The following is a 26,271-nucleotide window of genomic DNA, read 5'->3' as shown; positions in this document are numbered from 1 at the left end:
ACCTGAACTTCTCTTGAGGTTTTCCCACCTGAGCCCACCTGTCAGGCAGCTGGTAAATGTAGCTCTGGCCGTCCTCTGTCCAGACAATTATCTTGTTTGCAGCTATAACTTCGCCACCTGCCCAGTGATGGCCATCTTTGCAGCTCACAAAGCACAGCAATGAAAAGTCACAATAATCAAAAACCTATTGGACAACAGTGAGAAAGTAAAATGTCTATAAGAAAAACAAAAACCTGTATTGTATTCAACAACCAGCATTTCCTTAGCCTCTCTTATCAACATAAGTTCATACCAGCATTTTAAGAATTATTGATCACCCTACCATGCCGGAGAGCACTGTAGCATGGTGGTTAGCACAGTGCTTTACAGTACCAGTGACTCAGTTCAATTCCAGCCGCTGTCTGTAAGGAGCTTGTACGTTCTCCCCATGACTGCACAGGTTTCCTCTGGGTGCTCCAGTTTCCTCGCACAGTCTAAAGACGTACTGGTTGGTTGGTTAACTGGTCAATGTAACTTGTCCTGTGATTAGGCTAGGATTAAATCAGGGTTTGCTGGGCGGTGCAGCTCGAAGGACCCGAAAGGCTGTATCTCAATAAATAAAATAATGAGTGAAAATAGAAAGGTGTGTTTTAGACAATAGGTGCAGGAGTAGGCCATTCTGCCCTTTGAGCCAGCACCGCCATTCACTGTGATCATGGCTGATCATCTACAATCAGTACCCCGTTCCTGCCTTCTCCCCATATCCCTTGACTCCGCTATCTTTAAGAGCTCTATCTAACTCTTTCTTGAAAGCATCCAGAGAATTGGCCTCCACTGCCTTCTGAGGCAGAACGTTCCACAGATCCACAACTCTCTGGGCGAAAAAGTTTTTCCTCAACTCCGTTCTAAGTGGCCTTCCCCTTAATCTTAAACTGTGGCCTCTGGTTCTGGACTCCCCCAACAGGTGAATTTTAAATTCTCACTAAAAGGAGAGGAGTGGAAACATGGAGAAGAATTTTAAGACTTAGGCCCCAGGCAGTTAAAGGAACAGCTGGCACTGCCAAACTGTAAGAAAGTGGGTTTGCACAGGAGAGTATGTGTCCAGTAAAGCAGAGAACTTGTGGTGCTTGGAGAACGAGTGGATATCAGAGTAAAGAGGATGGGAGATCATGGACGGATTGAAACAAGATTCAAAAAATTTGACTAGTGGACAGATAATTAACCTGATTTTAACCAACTGCAAGCAGATTTAATCACACCAGTAACGATTTTTCAGGAATTATTTGGAATTAAAAGACAAGAAAGTGTTTTTACGTCATGTCCCTTCACATCTCGAAAAAAAAGTTATTTACCTTCTCATGTACCGTTACTTACATTACGTAAGCATATTTTGGCTCCAAGCAAACTACATCAAACAGAACAATAATGATGGGCAAATTGATCTGATGAAGCTAATGCAGACTGTTGCCTGGATACCTGAAATCTCTACTGTTCATTGTGTAAAGTCATGAGCTCTTCATTATCGTTTGTTATAAATGGATGGGACATCAAAGTTACTTCCATTGTGCAAAATTTGCTTACATTCCACTACAATATCAGCTGGAATAATCTGATCTAATTCTGGAAGAGGTTGGAGCCCACAATCTTCTGATGTATTGGCCAGCTAACTATAATGTTCATTATGTGTTTTGGCACTTCCAGTTAGATGTCACCAAGTTATTTCAGCTTGACATAAAACATACCTTCCAGCAATCAGAACAAACTACCAACAGTAAGCGCTCTGTGTAAGTGCAAAAGCAGACAGCTTGACAATTGAAACACCGAAGTGACTTGGACTCTGCTTCATAAACATTCTCTCTGGCCTGGAAAATACAGAGGAGTCATTAGATCAGGCAAAGGTCTGGGTGAATTTCTGTAGTTCTGGGGACGTTTCATACAATGGACTGACCTGAACTCCATTGACTGATGATGACAAGTCCCACACTTTTAGCTCTCCCGTTACTGAGACGCCAACTAACGAATCCTCTAAAAAATATAGAAATGCTTTTAAGTAACAAGAAGATTAATGGCAATCTACAAAGGATGGTCCATCCAAAAGTGTATTTGTTTCTCTTCATATTACTTCAGCTATTATTTTTAAAAAAACGTTTAGGATGTTGAATACCACATTTTTGATTCACTGCACGCAACCATTAGCAGACCATTCATCCATCTATGAAATATGCTAGGAATCCTAGAAAACCTGCTTACAATCAGACATTCTAAATATGTGATGTAGCACACCATTGTATATTGGCCTCCATTTAGAAGCTTTGTTCCACTGACTGAAATGTACCCAATACTTGGAAGTGGAGATTGATTCACATATGCTACTGTTCACACTAATGAATGAGTTTCCACCTCTGTAAAGGAATCATACTGCACAATGGATGCTTTTCAGTGCAAGTGCTTGTTAAAAAAAGTCATACAGTTGCTTTTCCCCTTCTGCTCACACTTCATGATGTCATAAATCTTAGAAACATATAAAACCTACAGTGCAATACAAGCCCTTTGGTCCACAAAGCTGTGCTGAACATGTACGTACTTTAGAAGGCTCCTCGGTAAAGATCGTTAAGAGCACCAAATTTCTTGGTGTTCACCTGGCGGAGAATCTCACCTGGTCCCCCAGCACCAGCTCCATAGCAAAGAAAGCCCAGCAGCGTCTCTACTTTCTGCGAAGGCTGAGGAAAGTCCATCTCCCACCCCCCACCCTCATCACATTCTACATTATGTATTGAGAACATCTTGAGCAGCTGCATCACTGCCTAGTTCAGAAATTGCACCATCTCGGATCGCAAGACCCTGCAGCGGATAATGAGGTCAGCTGAGAAGATCATCGGGGTCTCTCTTCCCGCCATTACAGACATTTACACTACCCGCTGCATCCGCAAAGCAAACTGCATTATGAACGACCCCACACACCCCTCATACAAACTTTCTCCCTCCTGCCGTCTGGGAAAAGGCACCGAAGCATTCTTGCTCTCACGACCAGACTATGTAACAGTTTCGTCCCCCAAAGCTATCAGACTCCTCAATACCCAGAGCCTGGACTGACACCAACTTACTGCCCTCTACTGTGCCTATTGTCTTGTTTATTATTTATTGTAATGCCTGCACTGTTTTGTTCACTTTATGCAGTCCTGGGCAGGTCTGTAGTCTAATGTAGTTTTTTTCTGTGTTGTTTTTACATAGTTCAGTGTAGTTTTTGTACTATTTCATGTAGCACCATGGTCCTGAAAAACGCTGTCTTGTTTTTACTTTGTACTGTACCAGCAGTTACGGTCAAAATGACAATAAAAAGTGACTTGATTTGAAATTACCTAGGGTTACCCATATTCCCTCTATTTTTCTAAGCTTCATGTACCTAACCAAGAGTCTCTTAAAAGACCCTGTCATATCTTATCTCTTTCAGGTATGTATTTAATCTCCTTTTGAAACTTACTATTGATACATGCCTGAACTCTTTTCAGACAGTTTATTTCTAATCATTAAAATCTTCACACCCTCTTTGGGTGTTTTTGTTATATACCTTGATCTGGGATTCCTGCAGATTGGAAGCAATAAACAACAACCCAGTAATGCAAAGGGTTCTAAAGCTTACAAAACATATGTAGAGTAGGAGGTGTGGGGGGAGTTGGGTGGCAGAGGTCAATTACCTTATTACAGCCCCTCTTGGTTATAATTGCTTGTTTCAGAAGATGGTTTATAACCATGAAATTGGGAATGCTCTTTGCATTGCAGATAATCTTTGAACAGTAATTAGTTTTAGCAATGGAGAGTTGAGGCAGGTAACACTGAATAGAGCGTTGCCAAATCTGGTGAGATGTTCATTCAATTTCCACCATTGACATTCCAGTCTGCTGTCCTCAGACAGAAGCAGCAGCAGCAAGGTGTAATGAGCATGCTGGGAAGGCTCAGCTTTGGGTATTATGTCAAGGAGGCAATTCTCCTAACTGCAGAGGACCGAAAGAAGCTGCAGAACGTTGTAAAATTAGTCAGCTCTATCTTGGGTACTAGCCTCCGTAGCATCCAAGACATCTTCAAAGGGGATGCCATCACCCAGGAGATACCCTTTTCTCATTGCTACCATCAGGAAGGAGGTACAGAAGCCTGAGGCACACACTCAGTGATTCAGGAACAGCTCCTTCCCCTTTGCCATCCGATTCCTAAATGAACATTGAACCCATTAACACCACCTCACTTTTTAATAATTATTTCTGTCTTTGCACTATTTTTAATCTATTCAATCTATATATATATGTATACTTACTGCAATTGATTTACTTATTTATGTAATGTTTTTCTTTCTATATTATCCTGTATGGTATTGCTGCTACTAAGTTAACAAATTTCACGACACATGCCGGTGATAATAAATCTGATTCTGATCCTGGAAAAGCTGCCATTTTTAGGTTTTCTCCAGGATTTGATTGTGTTTCTAAGTCTGTTGTAAAAGGCCTTCCGTACTGAGTTAGGATGGAGTTGTGGAAAGCTCTGGGTGTAATCAAAGGAAAGCAACACCATTAGAAACACTGGGGATGATATCTGTTCTATTACCTTGAATTCTTTGGGAGCGGACAATGCACATCGAGCTAATCCAGTCTGGAGTTGCAGATGAAACGAGAGCGTGGAGAAGCTCCAGGCTACGTGCGTCAATGACTAAAATATCCTGATACTGTCCACAGCAAAGCAACCAGCCATCACCTGACATTCGAAAGGAACGGTAATAATACTGCAGGATGAAGGTACAAACACAGGCATTAATTTATTCATTCTTTTGTTTATTTTTCTCTCTGCTTCCTGGAAGTCTGTGAAGAGCAAGAATTTCAGGTTGTAAACAGTATACATTCTCTGACATTAAATTGAACCATTAATAAAATCTGTCCTTTTGAAAGGTATTGTACCATTTCCATTGTCCAGACGGACAATGGATTCTGAACCTGAACCACATACAGTATTAAAGTGTTTCTCAAGATGTCACCTCAGGTTCATTTGCTAGAGAACTTAAATCTGTAAACAGTGGTTATCAAAACACTAGGAGAAGGTTTGGTATACTTACTCTTAAGATTTAACACTTTTTTTTCTTCTCTAAGGAGAATTCTATTTACTTCTCTGATCTATCCATGTACATATAACCTTATCCTTTTAACCATTCTACTAAATATCTTCTCCCTTTTCTTCAAATCCTTCATGTTCTCTTTGAATTACGGTGTCTAGAACTGGTCAAAGGGACATTTGTGCACATATCATTTTAGATGACAGTAAGAGACATTGCGACGTAAACGCAATGGGTCTGTTAGGTAAATAGCCAACCTTTGCAGTCAATATTTTCACATGCATCAGAGGGGTGGATCTACGATACTGCTAGAGAGCAGCTTCTTCAAGGTCATCTGCAGAAACAGCTTAATTTCTACCTTAATGTCTCTTTTTTTTCTTTTTCAAGGAGGATGGGTTCAGTCAGTGCCTTTGATCTGCAGCTGCACTCAAACTGCAGTCCTTATACACCTCCATCCCCCATCAAGAAGGCCTCAAAGCCCTCCGCTACTTTTTGGATAACAGACCCCACTGGTTCCCCAGCACCACCACACTCCTCCGGTTGGCGGAGCTTGTTCTAACTCTCAATAACTTCTCCTTTGGTTCTTCCCACTTTCTCCAGATCAAGGGCGTAGCCATGGGCACTCGCATGGGCCCCAGCTATGCCTGCCTTTTTGTGGGTTATGTGGAACAGTCTATGCTCCAAATCTATACTGGCACCACTCCCCAACTTTTCCTTCGCTACATTGACGACTACATTGGTGCTGCTTCCTGCACCCATGCTGAGCTCGTCAATTTCATCAATTTTGTTTCTAACTTTCACCCTGCCCTTAAATTCACTTGGTCCATCTTGGACACTTCTCTCCCCTTTCTTCATCTCTGGAGACAGACTATCCACTGACATCTTCTACAAACCCACTGACTCCCATAAATATCTTGACTATACCTCTTCCCACCCTGCCCAATGCAAAAATGCCATTCCCTATTCCCAGTTCCTCCGTCTCCGCTGCATCGGCTCCCAGGATGGGGCTTTCCGTTCCAGGACTTCTCAAATGTCCTCTTTCTTTCAGGATCGTGGTTTCCCTTCTGGCATCATCAAAAATGCCCTCACCCGCATCTCCTCCACTTCCCGCACTTCAGCCCTTAACCCATCCTCCCGTCACCACAACAGGGACAGGGTTCCCCTTGTCCTCACCTACCACCGCACCAGCCTCCGGATCCAACACATTATCCTCCGCAACTTCCGCCACCTTCAACAGGACCCCACCACCAAGCACATCTTTCCCTCCCTACCCCTCTCAGCTTTTCGCAGGGATCGTTCCCTCCACGACTACCTGGTCCAGACGTCCCTCCCCACAGAACTCCCACCTGGTATTTATCCCTGCAAGCGCAAATGCTACACCTGTCCCCACACCTCCCCCCTTACCACCATTCCGGGCCCCAGACAGTCCTTCCAGGTGAGGCAACACTTCACCTGCGAGTCTGCTGGAGTCGTCTATTGCATCCGGTGCTCTCGGTGCGGCCTCCTCTACATCGGCGAGACCTGACGCAGATTGGGGGACCGCTTCGTCGAGCACCTACGCTCCGTCCGTCACAATAGACAGGACCTGCCAGTTGCCACCCACTTCAACTCTGCCTCTCATTCCCATCTAGATATGTCCATACATGGCCTCCTCTACTGCCATGATGAGGCCAAACTCAGGTTGGAGGAGCAACACCTCATCTACCGTCTGGAATGAATAGTTAACGTGGTACATATTGTGCCAGTTGAGTTGCTGCTTTGTGTTTTTCAAGGCAGGTGGTGGCTTTAACAATGCATATGCATTGTTGCCTTGTGATGCAGGAGAGATCTTATTGAGTCTTGAGGCAAGCTCTTCATTGCCGCTGATCTCTCTTATGATCCAAAGTACTTATGCAGTTGGTTTGTTAAGTATCTGGTCAACGATCATAATTATAGTGAGAGATTCAGCAATGGTAATATTATTGAGGGGGGATGGTTAGATTTGCTGGGAATACGCACTGACTGGCATTTATCCAGATTTACTGTTATTTATCAGTCTTTGTGCAATGCAACACCTTCTGATGAGCTGCAAATGGAATAGAGTTCTGTGTGATCATCAACAAACTTCTTCAATTCTGATTTTATGTTGGAATAAAAGTCATTCATGAAGCAGTTGAAGATGTTTAGGTCTAGGACCCTGTCATGGGAGCTCCTGCATTGAGGTCCAAGGCCCAAGATGATTGGCCTCAACAACCACACAAACATCTCTTTGTGCAAGGTATGGCTCTAGCTAGAGCCATTTACAAAACAAAGAGATGGTTATTGAGTACAAGAGGAAGAAGCCAGAGGTCCATGAGCCTCAGCAGGGAATCAGGGGTGGAGAGGGTCAGTAATTTTAAATCCCTTGGCATAATCATATCAGAGGATCTGTACTGAGACCAGCATGTAAGCACCATCACAAAGAAGATACAACAGAGCTCAACGTTCTTAGAAGTTTGCATAGATTTGGCATGTCACCAATAATTTTGACAAACTTCTGCACGTGCACAGTGGAGAGTATTCTAACTGGTTGCATCATAGCTGGTATGGGAACACCAATGCCCAGGAATGGAAACGCCTACAGAAAGTGGTGGACCACAGACAAAGCATTCCCCATCATTAAGCACATTCACATGGAGCACTGCCACGAGAAAGCAGCATCTATCAAAGTTCAAAGTAAATTCATTATCAAAGGTTGCATACATCACCATATGCTACCCTGAGATTAATTTTCTTGTAGGCATTCACAGAATAAATACACCAGAATCAATGAAAAATTGCACACAAAGACTGACAAATAACTAACGTGCAAAAAAAGACTAACTGTGCAAATAAAAAAACAAATAATAATACATAATACACAAATAAATAATACTGAGAATATGTGGTTGTAGAATCCTTGAAAGTGAGTAATAGGTTGTGGAGTCAGTTCAGTGTTGAGATGAGTGAAGTTATCCACTCTGGTTCAGGAACCTGATGGTTGAAAGGTAAGAAATGTTACTGAACTTGGTGGTATGGGACTTAAGGCTCCTGCACCTCCTTCCCAAAGGCAACAGCGAGAAGAGAGCATGGTCTGGAATGTGGGAGTCATTGCTGATGTTTGTTGCCTTCTTGTGCAGGACTCCTTGTAGATATCATCACAGACCATCACTGTCCAGGCCATGCCTTCTTCTCTCCACAGCCATCAGAGAGGAGATATAACAGCTTTAGGTCCCATATGACCAAAGATTCAAAGTGCATTTATTATCAAAGAATGTAATTTATACATTATGAGATGTGTTTGCTTACAGGTAGCCACAAAGCAAGAACCATGAAAGAACCCAATTGGAGAAAAAAAAGACCAACACCCAATATGCACAAGAAAGGAAACAAAAAAAATCACAAATCGTACAAACAGTTGAAGCAAACGACAGCAACATTTCAAACCAAATTGAGTCCTCAGATCCAAACCTCAAAACAGCACAGAGTAGGTCCAAAGCCTCTCTTATCAGTTCATCATATTAACGGGCACGGAGCACAGCAGCCAGGGCAGCCTCAGCACCATAGAGAGAGGAGTAACATTGCATAGAGCAAGTGAAATTGGCTCTTGCTTCGGATCCCGACAGCCTGTCTTCCAACCATCAAGCCCTACAGCATCAAGCTCCTGAACCAGTGTGGATAACCTCACTCACTACCACTCTGAATTGATTCTATAACCTACAGACTCGCTTCTAAGGACTCCTTACAACTCAAGTTCTCAGTATCTTTGTCAATTTGTCTTTTGCTTTGCACATTGATTGTTTGTCAGTCTTTGTTAATGTATAGCTTTTTGTAAATTCTATTGTATTGTACTTATTTTTCTGTAAATTCCTGCAAGGAAATGAATTTGATAATATATATTACTTTGGCTTTGTCCTTTGGCCTTCGTCAGGACTCCTGATGAAGGGTCTCGGCCCAAAACGTCGACAGCGCTTCTCCCTATAGACGCTGCCTGGCCTGCTGTGTTCCACCAGCATTTTGTGTGTGTTCCTTGAGATTAAGGCCTATCACAATCATCTCACCCCTGAAATGTTTGAATCAAGAGTTCTGGGGTGTAAGGTACCGCAGCCCAATACTGATCAAGTTACTGTTGAGTAAGTACTATTTAATAGCCCTGTTGAAGACTATTTCAATTACTTTGTTGATGACTTGGAGCAGATTAATGGGTTGGATTTGATCAGCTGCTTGTGGACAGGTAATCTGGGTAATCTTCCACTGCTAGGCTGACGTCAGTAGAGCAATGGAGCAGCTCACATAGCGTAGCATGCTTTCAGGAATCACGACCCTGGTCACATCTAGTGCATGCAGTCATTTCTTGAAGAGTCATTAAGTGAATTTAATTAGGTGAAAACTATCTTCTTTGAAAGTAGGGACTTTAGAAGGAGGCTGCGATGGATGATTCACCTGGGAAGTCCGTCTGAAAACATAACCCACCTTTGATTTTTACCCTCGTGTTTACCATCGCTGAGTATTCATAAAGACTCCACCTCCAATTGTCTATTTGTCAACCACCAGTCATGACTGGATGTGGCAGCAGTAAAGATCTTTGACCTGGTCTGTTCACTGTGGAATTGTTTAACTCTGTCTGAAGCATGCTTCTCCACAGTGGCTTTTCAAATGAAGCTGAACATTGGTTGAATACAACATTATATTAAAGAATAACATCAGATCTTAGTCATATATCGTCATGGAGTGGCACAGTACAGGCAACCCGGGTTCAATTCCCACCGCTGCCTGTAAGGTGTTCTCCCCGTGACGGCGTGAGTTTCCTTCGAGTGCTTCAGTTTCCTCCTATAGTCCAAAGATCTACCAGTTGGTGGGTTAATTAGTCATTAAAAATTGTTCTGAGATTAGGCTAGGATTACTGAGTGGTGTAGCTATTCTGTGAGGCCTGGTCTATGCAGTATTTCAATAAAATCAAATTTTAAAATATATAGTAAATTAGCTCTGTGTTTATATGAAACAGTAAAAATTTACCATAGTTTGTCGCTAATTCCATTCCAAACTGAATATACTGCCAGTTTCAGCCATTTAAAAGGAGCTGGTTTTCTTTCTAACTTCACCATGTATTCATGGAAAATTAAAATAAATCCTTTTCAAGTCATCAAAGTTAATCTCAATTTTCGAGAACTCTTTTAAATTGCAGACTTCAGTTCTGTGCTTTCAAAATGCAATGCATGACAGCAACATATGTAAGTGAATTAAGTGTCACATCAAATGCCAGTGTACTTACATAGATTGAAGTGTGAGTGAAGGGCAGTTTTGTATGTTCGATGCATTGGCCACTGGTGACATTCCAAAGGCACATCTCCCTGAAAAAGGAACCTCATACATTAATTTTCACAGCGTCTCAGGTCAATTGACCAAAATCATTTCATAGCGTCAAGGTTTTCTTTAATGCCACAGTTAAAAGTGGACAAACCATTTTTTTTTAAAAATATAAATTACTGAGCATGAAGGTGTTCTGGCCATTACTTAAAGGTGAAACATATCTACTCCTTTCTGTTGAAGTAATTACATCCTGCAGCTCAGCTTGAAGCCTCAGTTTGAAGCCTAGTAACTAACCTGCATGCCGCCTGTAGCAAATTGCAGGTAAACCAACAATATGGGTTGTCAGTGATTTAGATTGTTCATCATTTGTATGAGTCACATCCAATTAACAAATGTTGCCTTTCATCCAAATTAAACCTGATATTCTTGAAAGCGCCATGCATCCTGGAGACTTCACTTTTATTTATCTTTCAGCTGTCTGCACGCCAAGCTCAGCTTTTATCATTCTTTAAAAACACACTGCCACCCACTGGAAATCTTTTTACAGCGCACGTCTTTCTTCAAACGAGAGAGCTTGCAAAGAACTGGTGGCTGTTGCTGCAGTGACGCCTGACTTTGTGTCTTTTGTAAAACTCCAGATCTAAAGCGATTTGCTTACTTTTATTGTGTGCACGATCTCTCTCCCCGTCTGGGTAGAAATGTATATTTGGCTATCAGGGGAAGATAAACTCTAATGGTACTGACCCATTCCACCCACCTCCCAATATTTAGTTTCGTTCAGAGAACAAGATTCAAATTGGTGACTCAAAGATGAAGTTTAGGCCACACCACTGTATCATTGCTCAAAACTACCCCGGCCTCGACTCATTTATGACAGAAACCCTCACTGAAGCTTTATGATCTCTGGGCTCGATTACCCTCTTCCTGATAAAAGGTAATTGACCTGAAATCTCAGCTCTAATGCCCTCTCGTGTACGCTGTCTGTCCTGTCGAGCACTGTCTGTGCCTTTTGCTCCTAATTCAGATGTCCAGCAACTGCAGCCTTTTTATGATTCTCTCTATCTCATTCCACCTTCCGTAAAAATCACCAAAGAGATACGAGTTGTTATTAACAGTAAATCCACTGGGTACCCTTTTGCTGATGTAACATGATATTCTGGTCCCATAAAATCCGCTTGCTTAATGAAGCTTAAATTTTAATTAGAGAATGCTCAGCTGATGATCGGCAAAGGCAGGCTCTGTGAAATGTGGTCAATTACTTGCATACGTTCCTGTAAGTGATCAAAGCTCACGTTAGTTCTCCCTAAGTTGCTGACAATAGAAAAATAAAATGGACAAAAACTTTCCACACTGGACCAACTGAAAAAGTAAGTTCAGCTGACTTCATTGTTAGCCTTGATGCATTATTTTTCTAAAGGCCTGTTTTCCTTAACTTTGCTGCTGCTCTGTAATTTAAATCTTCCTTGTTTTATTTACTTATTGAAGCAAAACAGGAGAATCTGGAAATACTCAGCTGATCTGGTTGTATCTGCAGAGAAAGAAACAGTTAATATTTCAGCTCAATATGGTTTGAGTGAAAGGTCACCAGCTGAAACATTTATTTCTCTCCCCATAGGGGCTGTCTGACCTGAATTTATCCAATGCTGTTTAGTCATGAAGTGATACGATAGAAAAACAGGCCGTTCACCTCACCAAGTCTGCACCAACCATCAACTACCCACTTACGCTAATCCTACACCAGTCTCATTATTGTCCACTCTGCATTAGCTCCCTCCTGACTCTACCACTCTCCTACACACTAGTGGCAATGTGCTGTGGCTAGTTAAATTACCAAACCACGTGATTGAAACTTGTGAAATAAATGGAGCACCCAGAGTAAACTAGCAAAGTCACAGAGAGAATGTACAAAGCCCATACTGACAGCACCTGAGGTCAGGGTTGAATCCAGGTCTCGGGTGCAGTGATTCTCATAACTGTGCTACAAAATTAATTTCAGGTTTCCAGCATCTGCAGCATTTTGATTTCAAATCTTACCTCAAAAAGGCAACATCTATCGTCAAAGAGCCCCACCGTGTCATCTTCTCACAGCTACTGTCACCCTGAAGCCTCACAGCACCAAGTTCAAGAACAGCTACTTCCGTTCAACCTTCTTCGGCTGTCCATCGATTTTCGATGATGACTGAGGCCTGGGCAGGGTTGTATGGAAGACCTGCAGTTGTCCATGCTGCAAGTCTCCCCTCTCCATGCCACCGATGTTGTCCAAGGGAAGGGCATTAGGACCCACACAGCTTGGCACCGGTGTCATTGCAGAGCAATGTGTTGTTAAGTGCCTCGCTCAAGGACACAACACACTGCCTCAGCTAGGGCTCGAACGAGCGACCTTCAGATCACTAGACCAATGCCTTAACCACTTGGCCACGCACTAACACTATTTGGTCCTTGAAGCATCATGCACAACACCAATTACTGCCTCAGTATAGCAACACCTTGATAACTTTGATGGCCTTAAACTAAAATTATACTTTATTTTCTGCTTTATTTCTTCCTTGTATAATTCTTCATGAGTTAAGTTTAGTTTATGTTTCTCTTGAGAAATCAGAGAATTCTCAGAGAATGTTGTGTCTCTGACGCCCTTTGCCTGTGACACTGCTGCAGTTAAGTTTTTCTTTGCACCTACACAGATACTTACTTGTGCAAATGACAATAAACTAGACTTTGACCTTGATCTCCTGCAAGGCAGGAACTCCTCGTGCAGTGCTCAATGAGACCACTTAGTAAGAGAGACTCACCCATTTTCAGCAGCACTGACAATGTATGGCTGCTTCTCACTTGCTTTACCAAGGGAAGTAATTGAAGCAGTGTGGCCAAACATCAAGATCCGAGGTAAAGTCTAAGGAAATAAAAGAAAAAATTGTACTCATATATGCACAGGAAACAAACTTGATTTTGATGTTTAACACATGTGGCTTGAAATCAGATTTCACTTTTTTTGTTGTGCGAAACAGATCCTGCCTAACTTTCCGACATCCAATTGAGTGATGGACAAAGAATCAAGAAACTGGCAAACGGACACAACTGAAAAGACACGAGGATGGCTTATCTCTTGAATCTTGTATTGAAACTTGCACAAAGCTTGTCAGAGCCTTAAAGAATTTCTATTCATGGAACCTGCTTGAAGGTGAGAGAAGGCTCAGAGGAGGAGAACACAATTCCCAGGTAGCTGGCCACCCCAGCTCACCCTATACTGCACTCGTCTTCACAGATCAAGTCCCGAAATACTGCAAGACATGGGCACATCACACTAATGGAGATGGTATTATGTATACTTGTGGTGAATAATGCACAAACGCTACAATTAGTAATGGGACCTCAGCAATGCTATTCGGAATATGCCCAGCAATAACATTAGTGACTGGCAGGTGGAGAGAACAATGCCTTGATGGAACCTTGTGGTCCCTTTAACTCTCATTTATTGTGGCAGGTGGCTTTTTATGTTTATTTAAGTTATAAATTTAGATTATATTTCACTCCTTTAACAGGTAATTTCCATCGGTAAGCATGGAAATAGCTACAGTATACTTGCTGCTCTCATTTAGATGTACATCTGGCCTTGGGCAAACATCAAACTTGTTAGGGTGAACAATGTTCAGGACAATTCCTCATTGGTTCCCCTCATTAATAATTAAGCACCATTACATATAAGCAAAATAACTCATGCACAAAATGTGCACAGAAGCTGCAACTTCTCAACAATCAAACTTTGGGAGCATAAGCGTAGAAATTGGTTCCAATTGTGCATGTTTTACACACTAACTAGCACTTCTGGGTGAGATAGTGGTCATCTGGAAATTGACTTGGACACTTCCATAAGCAGTTCATTCTTATGAACTAAGTAGCTGAGGTGTTCCTGGTCTCGGGAACCTTAACTACACATTTATTCCTGCAGTAGCATAATTAGTAGCATGTTGTGTGGGCTATGATTTTTTTTGCTGATCAGACATAAAAACTAGGAGCTCATTGCAGAGGGGGTAGCAACAAGACATCAGCTAAAGTTTCCGCATTTTGCTTTCAATATCCAAAACACAACTCTAGCCAGCCTCCGTTTTCAATGCTCGGGATAATTTAAATTGCAACTGTAGGACTCACTTCACTACTTGTAACTTCTTCAACAGTTCAAATCTTAGCTGCATGATGTGATTACCACCCCATCAGGGACAGTCATGGCATGAAACACTATTTGGGGTGGACAGGAAGCCACCATGCCCACTCTTTCCTGCCTGACCCTACTTCAACATTTGCTTCCACGAGAAAAATGTCATTTTCTTAGTAGGCTCCTTGAGATCGAGGATGACTTGCATCCATTTCAATTTTATGGGTTCCAAGACGACGGATGAGGCCGTACTGGGAATTGTAGAGCTTTCCGCCATTGGAGCAAAAGGTGCCTGACAGATTGGGCAGGTGGTCATTGGAGAGGTGTCCCACTCCAGACAATTACCTGTGTTCTCCCTATATGTGGAGTTGAAATTGTTGAGGTTCTCAATATGATTACAAAACTTCTCTAGCTTGGGTGATCATGGGCTAGGTATTCAAAAGAGTCACTAAGGCAAGACAGTGACTATACTTCATTAGGAGTCTGAAGAGATTTGGTATGTCAACAAAAACACTCAAAAACTTCTACAGATGTACCATGGAGGCTGCATCACGGTCTGGTATGGTGGGGGGGGAGGGGGAGGCTACCGCACAGGTCCGAAAGCTGCTGCAGAGAGTTGTAAATTTAGTCGGCTCCATCTTGGGTACGAGCCTACAAAGTGCCCAGGACATCTTCAAGGAGCGTCCATTATTAAGGACCTCCAGCACCCAGGGCATGCCCTTTTCTCACTGTTATCATCAGGTAGGAGGTATAGAAGCCTGAAGGCACACACTCAGCAATTCAGGAACAGCTTCTTCCCTTCTACCATCCGATTCCTAAATGGACATTGAACCCATGAACAACACTTCCCCACTTTTTAATATATATTATTTCTGTTTTTGCACGATTTTTAATCTATTCAATATACGTATACTGTAATTTATTTATTATGTTTCTCCTTCTTCTATATTATGTATTGCGTTGAACTGCTGCCGCTAAGTTAACAAATTTCACGACACTTGCCAGTGATAATAAACCTGATTCTGATTCTAAGAATGTTGCATTATTTCAAGGAGATTTCAAGCATACCCTTGTATCGTTTCTGCTGTGTCAACTCTATTAACATTTTTGTACTAATACTAAGAGTATCTAGGTAGTCATTAACACAATACACAGTCAAACAATTACTGCAGTAAGAGATGTAGAATCCCAATTTCCATGCAATAGATTTAGATTTTGGAGCAGGTAAAATATTGGATGATATTCTCAAGGATTAGTATTATTAACATTGAAAGTGTTTTCCTTTCATCTGAGCCAATTGCAGGGCTTAGATTATGGAAAATATTGTTTGAAAAAGAATGGGAGTTAGCTGGTGAAAAAAAAGTAAACCTAACTTCTGAACGATCATTCAAGAAGACTGAGACATGAAGATGTTTGCCATTTCCCTCTAGCCCAGAAATGGGCGGTAACATTAAAAGGGAACGCTGGGGTCTCATTGTGATTTCAGTGACTGATGGTGAATAGTCGCAGCTGGAAGAGTAGATTAGCTGGGATGCCACGCCTGTTATTATGAGTTTACTTTTAATGACACATACCCCAGTGTTATGAACACAGCATAACACTGCCACCAGCCAATATTATTATCAAAGCAAAACAAATGGGTTAATTGTTATAAAGCAAAACAAAGATCTCACATGCCCGCTACAGGGTATTCAAAACAAACACAAAGGGCCAAGCACATGATAGCTTAGACCACAAAACCGTAAGTCATGGGAGCAGAATTAGGCCTTTCAACCCATCGGGTCTGCTCTGCCATTCCATTATGGCTGATTTATTTTCCCTCTCAATCCCATTCTCCTTGTCTTCCAACCATAACTATTGACACCCTGACTAATCAAGAACCTATCAACCTCTCTTTTAGTTATACTCAATGACTTGACCTCCACATCCGTCTGGGGCAAGGAATTCCACAGAATCACTACTCTCTGGCTAAAGAAATTCTTCCACATCTCTGATCTCAATGAACATCCCTCTACTCCAAGGCTGTGCTCTCTTGTTCTAGACTCACCAACGACAGGAAACACCCTCTCCACATCTACTCTATCCAGGCCTTTCAATATTCAATAGGTGAGACCTCGCTTCCCCCCTCCTCCACCACCATGCTTTGAAACTCCAGAGAGTACAGGCCCAAAGCCATCAAATGCTCCTCATATGTTAACCTTTTCATTCCCAGAATCATTCTCGGGAACCTCCTCTGGACTTTCTCCAATGCCAGCACATCTTTTCTTAGACAAGAGGCCCAAAACTGCTCAAAATGCGCCAAGTATGCTCTGACCAAAGCCTCAGTATTACATCATTTCTCTTGTATTCCAGTCCTCTCAAAATGAATGTTAACATTGCATTTGCTTCACTTCCCACCAACTCAACCTGCAAGTTAACCTTTAAGGAATCCCATACAAGGTCATCCAAGTCCATTTGCACCTCTGATTGTTTAAATGTTCTCCCCATTTAGAAATTAGTCTACACTTTTACTGTTTCTACCACAGTGCTGATGATTGACCTCAAGAGAAGGAAACCAGAGGTCCATGAGCCAATCTTCATCAAAGAATCAAGTGTGGAGAGGGTCAGCAACTTTAAATTTCTCTGTGTTATTATCTCGGAGGACCTGTCCTGAGTACAGCACTGAAGCGCAACTACGAAGAAAGCACAGCATTACCTATACTTCTTTAGAAATTTGTGGAGATTAGGCATGACATCTACAACTTTAACAAATTTCTATAGATGTGGAGAGTGTATTAACTTGCTGCATCACAGCCTAGTATGGAAACACTGATGTCGTCGAAGGAAGATCCTACAATAAGTACTTCATACAGCCCAGTCCATCACAAGTAAATCCCTTCCACCCAATGAGAACACTTACATGAAATGCAGTTGCAAGAAAGCAGCATTCATCATCAGGGACCTGCACCACCCAGGACATGCTCTCTTCTTGCTGCTGCCATCAGGAAGAAGGTACAGGAGCCTCAAGACTCACACCACCAAGTTCAGGAACAGTTACGACCCCTCAACTATCAAGCTCTTGAACCAAAGGGAATAACTTCACTCTCTTCGGATGCCCCATCATTGAAATGTTCCAACGATCAATGGACACATATTCAAGGACACTTCATCTCATATTCTTGACACTTACTGTTTATTTATTTATTATTACCATTTCTTTCTTCCTGTATTGTGTGTTTGTTGCCTTCTATATTCTGGATGAATGCCCAAGTTGAATGGTCTTTTATTGATTCTGTTATGGCTATTATTCTGTAGATTTGTAAATATGTCCGGGATTTAGCTGTTTGTCTGTTCTCCATCTCCCTCTGGTGCTTCCCCTCCCTTTCTTTCTCCCGAGGTCTCCCGTCCCATGATCCTTTCCCTTCTCCAGCTCTGTATCACTTTCGCCAATCACCTTTCCAGCTCTTAGCTTCATCCCACCCCCTCCGGTCTTCTCCTATCATTTCGCATTTCCCCCTCCCCTCACTACTTTCAAATCTCTTACTATCTCTCCTTTCAGTTAGTCCTGACGAAGGGTCTCCGCCCGAAACGTCGACAGTGCTTCTCCCTATAGATGCTGCCTGGCCTGCTGTGTTCCACCAGCATTTTGTGTGTGTTGCTTCCACAGACCCCGTTTCCTCAATATTACCTGTCCCTCCACCTATCTGATTTGTTTGCAAACCTGGCCACAAGGCCATCAATTTAGTCATCCAAATCATTGATAGCTTCCACTAGAGAGAATGAGTTTTGAAATGATATTGTTCTGAAACATCTTTGTTCATATGACTACTAGAGTTTATTTTTTATATATTGAAATACAGCACGGAATAAGCCCTTCGAGCCATGCCATCCGGCAACCCCTGATTTAACCCTAACCTCATCGCGGGATAATTTACAGTGACTAATTAACCTGTCAACTGGCATGTCTTTGGATTGTGGGAGAAAACCGGAGCCGCTGCAGGCAACCCACACAGTCACGAGAAGAACGTACAAACTCCTTACAAGCAACAGCTGGAATTGAACCCGAGTCATTGGTACAGTAAAGTGTTGTGCTAACCACTACACTACTGTGCCATGGTGTTGACTCATTTATTACACAGGCACAAATGTTACAATGCAATTCCCCTCCTTCTTATTAAATCACTTCAAGAAACTAGAAGAAACCTTAAATTGAAGAATGTTTTCCTTCTTTTGCAATGGGCAGCTGTCAGCTCACCACGGCAATCAATAATAGTCATAGATTGCTGACCAGCAGCAGCATTTCACTGACATTTCATCCCTGCCAACATAATGTACCTGCAGGTCATTTAAAATTATTTCAATGTCTTTTTTTATAAAGAGGGAAATTGCATAGTTTTATAAAAAGCCTGTGTATAATGGTAGCCTTTTTCATCCAGAACCATTAATTTATGAGCTTTTATGCTTCATAAATGTAATTTATTTTCAATTCAAAATATAAAGCACAAAGCCACGTCTGCCTCCCTCTTGCTCCCTCTCATATTTTTATTCTCTCTCTCTCTCTGTAACTTGTACAAAGCAAATGAATAAATCAAACGTTTTCAAGAAATGTGTACATTCACAAGCAGACGTAATGAGCAATCATTACCTGAGAAGTATTCACGCAAAATACTAACCTTGAAATCAGGTGACAGGTTCCAGAGGCAAATCTGTCCCTCCCAACTTCCTGTCACTATGGTTCCCTGGTCATCAGTGAGCATTAGAGCACAGATGGAGTGAGATGGTGCTTTCTTTCCCCACAACGCAATTGGCTGCACAATGCTCTTCATGGTGAGCAAACACCTGAAAATGATAAAAAATTGTTAATATATTCCTTGTATTTCAATTCTTATATTCTTGCATATACATTTCTATGCAAAAGTCTTATGCACTCTAACTATATACGGTGTACATTTACTTTTGCACAGTACTGTACATGGTGCAACCTATTAAAACATTAGAAAGGTGTCTTCCAGAGTGTGTATAGTGTAAGTGCTGTTCAGCTATTTTTATGCATTTGTGGTGATAAGTTATGTGACATTGAAGATATTCTGGCCTATAGTGTTCAAATGTGGAATGTAAAGAATTTCTTGGAAAATTACTAAGTGTCACTCAGCACCGACTGCTCTGTGTACAAAGCTCATCATTTTTCTCCTGAGTCGTTCATTATGTGTTATGTTGTATGACATGAGTGATCATGGTCTTTGACCATGATTGTTCTTGGCAAATTATTCGACAGAAGTGGTTTGCCATTGCCTTCTTCTGGGCAGTGTCTTTACAAGACAGGTGACCCCAGCCATTATGAATACACTTCAGAGATTGTCCGCCAGGCATCAGTAGTTGCATATCCAAGACTTGTGATATGCACCAACTGCTCATACGATCATCCACCTCCTGCTCCGATGGCTTCATGTGACCCTAAATGGGGGGCTAAGCAGGGCTACACCTTGCCCAAGGGTGACCTGCAGGTTAGTGGAGGGAAGGAACACCTTACACTTCCTTTGGTAGTGACATACTTCCACCCCACCGCCCAGCGTAAGACATAGAAAATGCTAGCAGAACTCAGCAGGTCAGGCAGCTGAGGAATAAGCAGATGATGTTTTGGGCCAAGACCTTTCATCAGGACTGGAAAGGTGGGGGAGGAAGCCAGAAAGGCATTTTTCCCCATCAGTTTGACACACTAATTAATGGAGTGACCTGAGCGGGCCTAGTGATTTCCCGCCATGAGCAAACTCCACTGTCTCAACACTTGGCATTGTCTTGGAGGATTTTGTATGTGCATAGGTGGGAGAGAGGAAAGGGACTTGTTTTGTTGTTGTTATTTTGTTGTGTTCTGTGTGCTGTTTTGCCAAGGTAAAATATGTTGGCACTGGAATGTGCGGCAACGTTTGCAGTCTGCCTCCAGCACACCCTCAGATGTGTTGGTTGTTAACACAAGCAATGTATTTTACTCTATGTTTCGATGTACACACGATAAGTAAACTTGAATCTTTGAATGGCTGTAATTCTCTATAGGCACTGACACAGAAACACATCTTCACCAGGGCATATGAGGACAGCTTCAACTTAAGCTGAAGGCAAGGACATGGAATCTAGCACTGGGAAGTGAGTGAAAACAACTTAATCCTTGCATTCACTTTTCCTTGAGTCCTGTAATGCCCAACAATCATATGTTTGAGCTCCGCTCCCAGCAGCCGGTAGTGATATTCCACCTGCTGCTGCAACCTGCATTCTAGCTGCTGATTTCCCACTGACAGAAGCCAATCCGCTCCTGCCCAAACCTGAAACCTGTGAGCCGTTCCCATGTCCTCCCACTCACTTCACAAGGGTATCGTGAACAGAGGATAGAATTGTGAGTGTCTTAAATGTGCAAGGTCGAGAAGCTGGAGTGCAACAGATCACTGTGGCATGGGGAGCTCCCAAACAGCATTTACTCGCCTACATGTTTCCAGACAGAGTAGGCTTTCATGGTCCTTTTTCCATTTACTGGCAGGCCTGATGGAAAGCCACAGCTTGGTTCAACAGCTGCCTCAATAGACAAGAATGCACCTGCAGTGAAAATGCCTTTCAAACACATTTTTGGCCATCATCTCTGAATCTCTGAGCAAGCCTTTGACAAGTCTTTTTTTAAACCTCTCCATCACAGATCAGTATTTCTCACTCAGATGAAATCACCATCGGTTGATAATGCAATTTTAAGTCAATTCCTATAACCTTAAAAACTCTAACCCAGTGTTTGACATTATAAGAATTGACCAAAGTGGGGAATATTGCTCACACTGGAGACAGTAATTCTTTCTAACAGTGTGATAAAGCAAAAGGGGGTGTTGGGGTGCACGCTTGGTAACAATGGGAAACAACTGAGGGAATTACAGAATTTAATAAATTAATTTCTTATTATAAGCATTTGATCCTCAGTGTCACCCAATTGATTACCACGTCCACATAATCACATCAACTCTTCCTTACCCATCATTCTCGTAGACTTTGCTTGAAGTGCATTATAGTTGTTGAAAAGCAATGTGACACTTCTGTATTTGGTATATCATGAGAAAACTGGACTGAAGAAATCGTGGCATTTCTGGACCTGACTCACTCACTATTGTCAATCTCTACTGTAGTACCTGACTCACTCACTATTGTCAATCTCTACTGTAGTACCTGACTCACTCACTATTGTCATTCTCTACTGTAGTATAGCGTTAGCTAGTACTATTCCCATACTTACACTGATATAACTCCTGTAAATTAGGGCATGGTGTTCAATGGGGTAAAGTTCAGAATTTGCCCCCTTTGAATTGTCTTGACCACATTTCCCTAGCCCATGGCCCAAGTGAGATATCACAGTCCCATTTAATGTACCTTAAGGCAGAGAGGTTTTGCCTGAGCTATAATGACGATAATAACTTTCTCCTTTATTGATCGCAGCACTTAAGGTTGGACAATCAATTGGCAATTGACCATGATCGTTAAACCATAACAAAAATGGCAGAAACAGACCAAATGAAAAAGAGTTGTAGACAGTAGAGTGTGGAGTATCTGAAATATGGATTTATGCCAGTAGCAAACAATGTGCCCAGTGTGTGAAAAAGTTTTTCCAAATGAGGCAATGAAACTGTCCAGGCTCCTTAAAGAAAATACACTCGGATGAAGCAAACAAGAACTTGACTAATTTTCTGTCACTTCGTGAAACTTTTCAGAAATGAAAAACAGTACAAAATATGTTTGCCAGCACTTCACAACAAAATAATAACACATTTTCACAATAATTCACAACAATTCACAACAAAACTGTGATACTTTTCTGTAATGCGGAAGCAGGTTCATGGGTTTGGTGAGTGAGGCAGAAGACTCTGATTATGAGAAATCACATTAATCAGTTAATTACAGACAGTAAAAAAAATTCAACCAAACCTCCAAGTCCCCAAGTTACACAAGTTACAAAATGAAATATTCAATAAACAGATACTTAGCTAAGAGTGTGATTGGACTCCCTTCATTCTGGAGCATGCTTTCCCAATAGTTCTTCAGCATTGGTCATGACCTCAGTGTGAAGTGCACCCTGAGAACAAACAGAAAGAGGCCCAGCCTCCCGTACATGCTATCCTTATACCCCTGAGGTGCCTGAAAACAGACACCCAGTGCTGTGGCACACGAGTCAACCAAATGGAAAGAGCTGCCGCATTCTTCAAATGGGCCAATCAATGACCGGCACAATAGAAGCAACTTTTGACCAACCAGAAAATTAACTCCTACATGACATGCTACCCCTCAAAAGATGCGACACCGTGACAACTCGACCATCAAACTAGTACGACACTTGTGAACACCCCACGAAGTTAATACAAAACACAGAAGTACAATACGCAGTACTGTAAACCCAAGTCAGCCTCCAGTACACTACAGTAGTCCACCAGCCTTCCTGGGCCTCAAAAGGCCATCAGCCTCCACCAAAAGTGTAATAGCCAATGAGCTGGTGCCCCACTTAAAGTTGACCACCGACACAGATGTAATCAGCCAGGAGAGTGATGTTCCCCGACTCATCAGGAATGTAGGTGTAGCATTTTTCACCAATAACAGCACAAGTGCAATCTTTCTTTGCAAACAGGCCTTCTAAGGCCATTGATATCAGTTCCCAGGACAGTCTGGCTCCATGCTGGGAAAGGCTATCATCTGAAACTTTCCTTCCTCTGTAATAGCCCTCTTACTATGTTGACCAGCATGGGCTAGGTGCTCATTCAAGGCGCTGGGGTGGTAGATGTATGGCATCACGTATCCCAGAGAGCAGCAGCACACCACACCATGGGAGCCACAGGTCGACCTGGGTGCTGAATAACCAGTAAGTGCCATTCAGTTTCGAGGGGGTGTCCACTTTCAAAGTACCATTTGGCACAGACGCAGTCGTCCCAGAATCCTCCTCCTGCTCACTCTTGCCATATCCACTGACTTGTACATAGGCTTATCATACCAGCTACACCAACATTCCTTTCCCTTCCCCATCAGTGGGGAAATCCCTTTAAGAGTCAGGACTTCCCAATTATACGAATGGTCCTTAAAGCATCTAATCCCTTGGGGGCTATTAAGGCCCAAGTCCCTTAAGGCTGCTACCATACTAGGGGTCAAGGTTGGCTGGAATAGTCTGCTCCGTCCTTGTAACCCCCAAAACAAAATGCCAAAACCCGAGAAGCTAGGTAACTTCTCCCAGCGGTCTTCTCCCTTGTCATCAAAAGGAATCAGCATTAATGGCATCCCTTCTGCACTGTACTTAGGAGTCCTCATACAAATCCAGTAATCTGGCACGTTGGTTTGGTGTGCAAATTTGAATGCCATCATCAGGAATGTATTATAGGATCACCCACCACAAGCCCTCCACCTCATTCTTAAGGCCACTGATCATCTTGTGCTGGTGCAGTGCGATGACTGGGAACAGCCAGAAAGCATCCCTCCAACTATACTTCCTCCTGGGAAATCCTAGCATGTTAGTATAGACAGAATGTGGTGTCCAGTGTCAACCCCAGGGAAAGCTAACTGGTCTGACCAATCTAGGGGCATCCCATGACCCATCAGTAGCTTGTCAAGACTCCCAAATCTTGCAACGTTGTCAGTCCTCTCCAGGACTCAGCATTGCTCACACAGATGGTCCTCTCTCTTAAATAGACTTCTAAAGACATTCATCTTCCTCTCAATCAGCCAAACCCTGCCAAAGCATCGTCAAATGTAACAGGGAAGCAGGGCTTAGTGAGTGAGACAGAAGACACTGAATGTGAATAAGCATATTAATCACTTATTTACAAACAGTAAAATATACAACCAAACATCGAAGTCCCCTCCCCCAACTTACACAAACTACAAGACTAAATATTCAACGAACAGATGCTTGGCTAAGGTGGACTCCCCTCATTCTGTAGCATGCTTTCCCAATAGTTCTTCAACATTTGTCGTGACCTCAGTGTGAAGTGTGCCCTGGAACAAAAGGAAGGAAAGAGGGCAACCCTCATGTATGTGCTATTCTTATACCCCTGAGGTGCCTGAAACCAGACACTGGTGACATGGCACACAAGGTAACCAATGGGAAAGAGCTGCTGCTGCCTTTAAACAAACCAATTCGTGACCGGCATGATAGAAGTCTCTTTTGACTGACAACTAAACTAACCCCCACATAACAGCAATATACAACATTTTATTGCTTATTGCTAAATCTGGAAAACCCTATAAAACCAGAGAAGAACTGATTCTGCCAGCAGTAAGGAAAGTTTTCAGTATGGTTTTGTAAATGTCTCCAGACCAAATAATAAAAGTGTTTCCACTCAGTGGCGGCTCTATTCAAAGACAAATAGATGAAATGTCTGAGAATATGGAGGACACATTGCCCAGTATACTTACTGTAGCACAAAAGAATTTGCTCCACAGTTGGATGAGTCTACTTTGCCAGGCAACAAATCTTCGCTTCTTCGCTATGTTCGATTCATAAAGGGTGAAAGCATGGTTCAAGGGTTGTTATTTGCAATGGGATGAGAAACAGATATAATGTGGGAGTCAATATTTCTATGTTGTTGAAAAGCTTTTCAAAGAGAAGGACACTCCACTCACCAACATTGTTGCTTTTGCAACAGACGGCACACCATCAGTGACAGGACGCAACAGTGGGGTTATTACTTTCTTGATAAAAGTTGTACCTAACATTTTTACCATTCACTGCTTAATTCACAGATGACATCCCATTGCAAAAACCTAAATGATCGGCTGCACAAATCGTTAAATATCAAAGTGGTAAATAACATCAAGTCCCATGCTCTCAATACTGGACTATTTCAAGAACTTTGTATTGAGAATGAAGAACAGTTCGAACATTTGCTGTTGCACACAGAAGTAAGATGGCTCTCAAAAAGAAACTACCTGAGATGTTTTCATGTGGTTTTTGAACCTGTGATAAAATTCTTCGAAGGCTTGAATGCTTCATTCAGTATTCAAATCAAGAATATTAAGCATGACACTGCTTATTTCTCAGAATTATTTGCAAACTTTAGTGAAAGTGGTCTTCAGCTGTAAGGAAATTATGTGAATCTTATCAAAATCAAATCAGTTTCTGTCCAAGTTAACGCTATTTAAGTGAAGCATTGGACAACATTATGACCTTTTCCAATTTATGAGCCTCTCTGAGTTGAAAGAAAGAAAGTCGATTATCTTCAAGTACACTGCGCCCACCTGGGTGAGCTGTATAAGGATATGTTAGAGATTTTGGGATCTTCTCTTGATCCAAATTCCAGATTGTGTAATAAATCCATTGCTGAACACTTGTAATGAGGAATTAGCAGGAAAGATGGTGGAACTACCGATCTTAGTACAAAATGAATTTGAGCTGAAGTTGAGGTTCAAAAAAAATCATATCAGAACTTTTTGTTACAGGAAGAAATCTCTCAGCACTATCCTGCACTGTGGAAAAAAGTCAAGATATTCTTTATTGTCTTTCCAATGTCATATTTAGTGGAGTGCAGTTTCAGTAATGTCACCCAACTTCTTTCAAAGTAAGGAAACAGACTGCAAATTACTGAACATGGGGATCTGAGATTCCTCCTGAGTGATATTCAGCCTGGTGTTGAGAAGCTGATGTCATTGCACCAAGCCCATTCATCTCACCAAAATGTGAAATAGCAATGAAATAGTGAATAGTTGGACAACTGATGTACATTCTAAAATTGTTGATGAAATTGTTTTACTGTAATTA

General features: G+C 42.1%; 1 protein-coding gene across 14 annotated transcripts in view; it reads right to left on the bottom strand.

Annotated features, from left to right (window-relative positions):
* Positions 1 to 26,271, bottom strand: part of LOC140718865 (WD repeat-containing protein 72-like) — a 339,559-nt gene that overhangs the window by 271,807 nt on the left and 41,481 nt on the right. For all 14 annotated transcript variants that reach the window (XR_012096820.1, XM_073033117.1, XM_073033123.1 and 11 more), the window contains 7 exons: positions 19,184 to 19,349; positions 13,171 to 13,271; positions 10,344 to 10,422; positions 4,576 to 4,750; positions 1,928 to 2,004; positions 1,722 to 1,841; positions 3 to 184 (listed from right to left, as the gene is read on the bottom strand). Coding sequence is in view for 13 of the 14 variants with exons in the window: in XM_073033117.1 (XP_072889218.1) it covers positions 3 to 184; positions 1,722 to 1,841; positions 1,928 to 2,004; positions 4,576 to 4,750; positions 10,344 to 10,422; positions 13,171 to 13,271; positions 19,184 to 19,336 (887 nt within the window). In the remaining variant the exon portion in view is untranslated. The remainder of the gene's footprint in view (positions 1 to 2; positions 185 to 1,721; positions 1,842 to 1,927; positions 2,005 to 4,575; positions 4,751 to 10,343; positions 10,423 to 13,170; positions 13,272 to 19,183; positions 19,350 to 26,271) is intronic.

Source organism: Hemitrygon akajei, chromosome 30, assembly GCF_048418815.1.
Source record: "Hemitrygon akajei chromosome 30, sHemAka1.3, whole genome shotgun sequence".
In the NCBI taxonomy this organism is placed as follows: domain Eukaryota; kingdom Metazoa; phylum Chordata; class Chondrichthyes; order Myliobatiformes; family Dasyatidae; genus Hemitrygon; species Hemitrygon akajei.
Note: the sequence above shows the minus strand (reverse complement) of the source record. Positions and strands in the feature narration are given on the sequence as shown.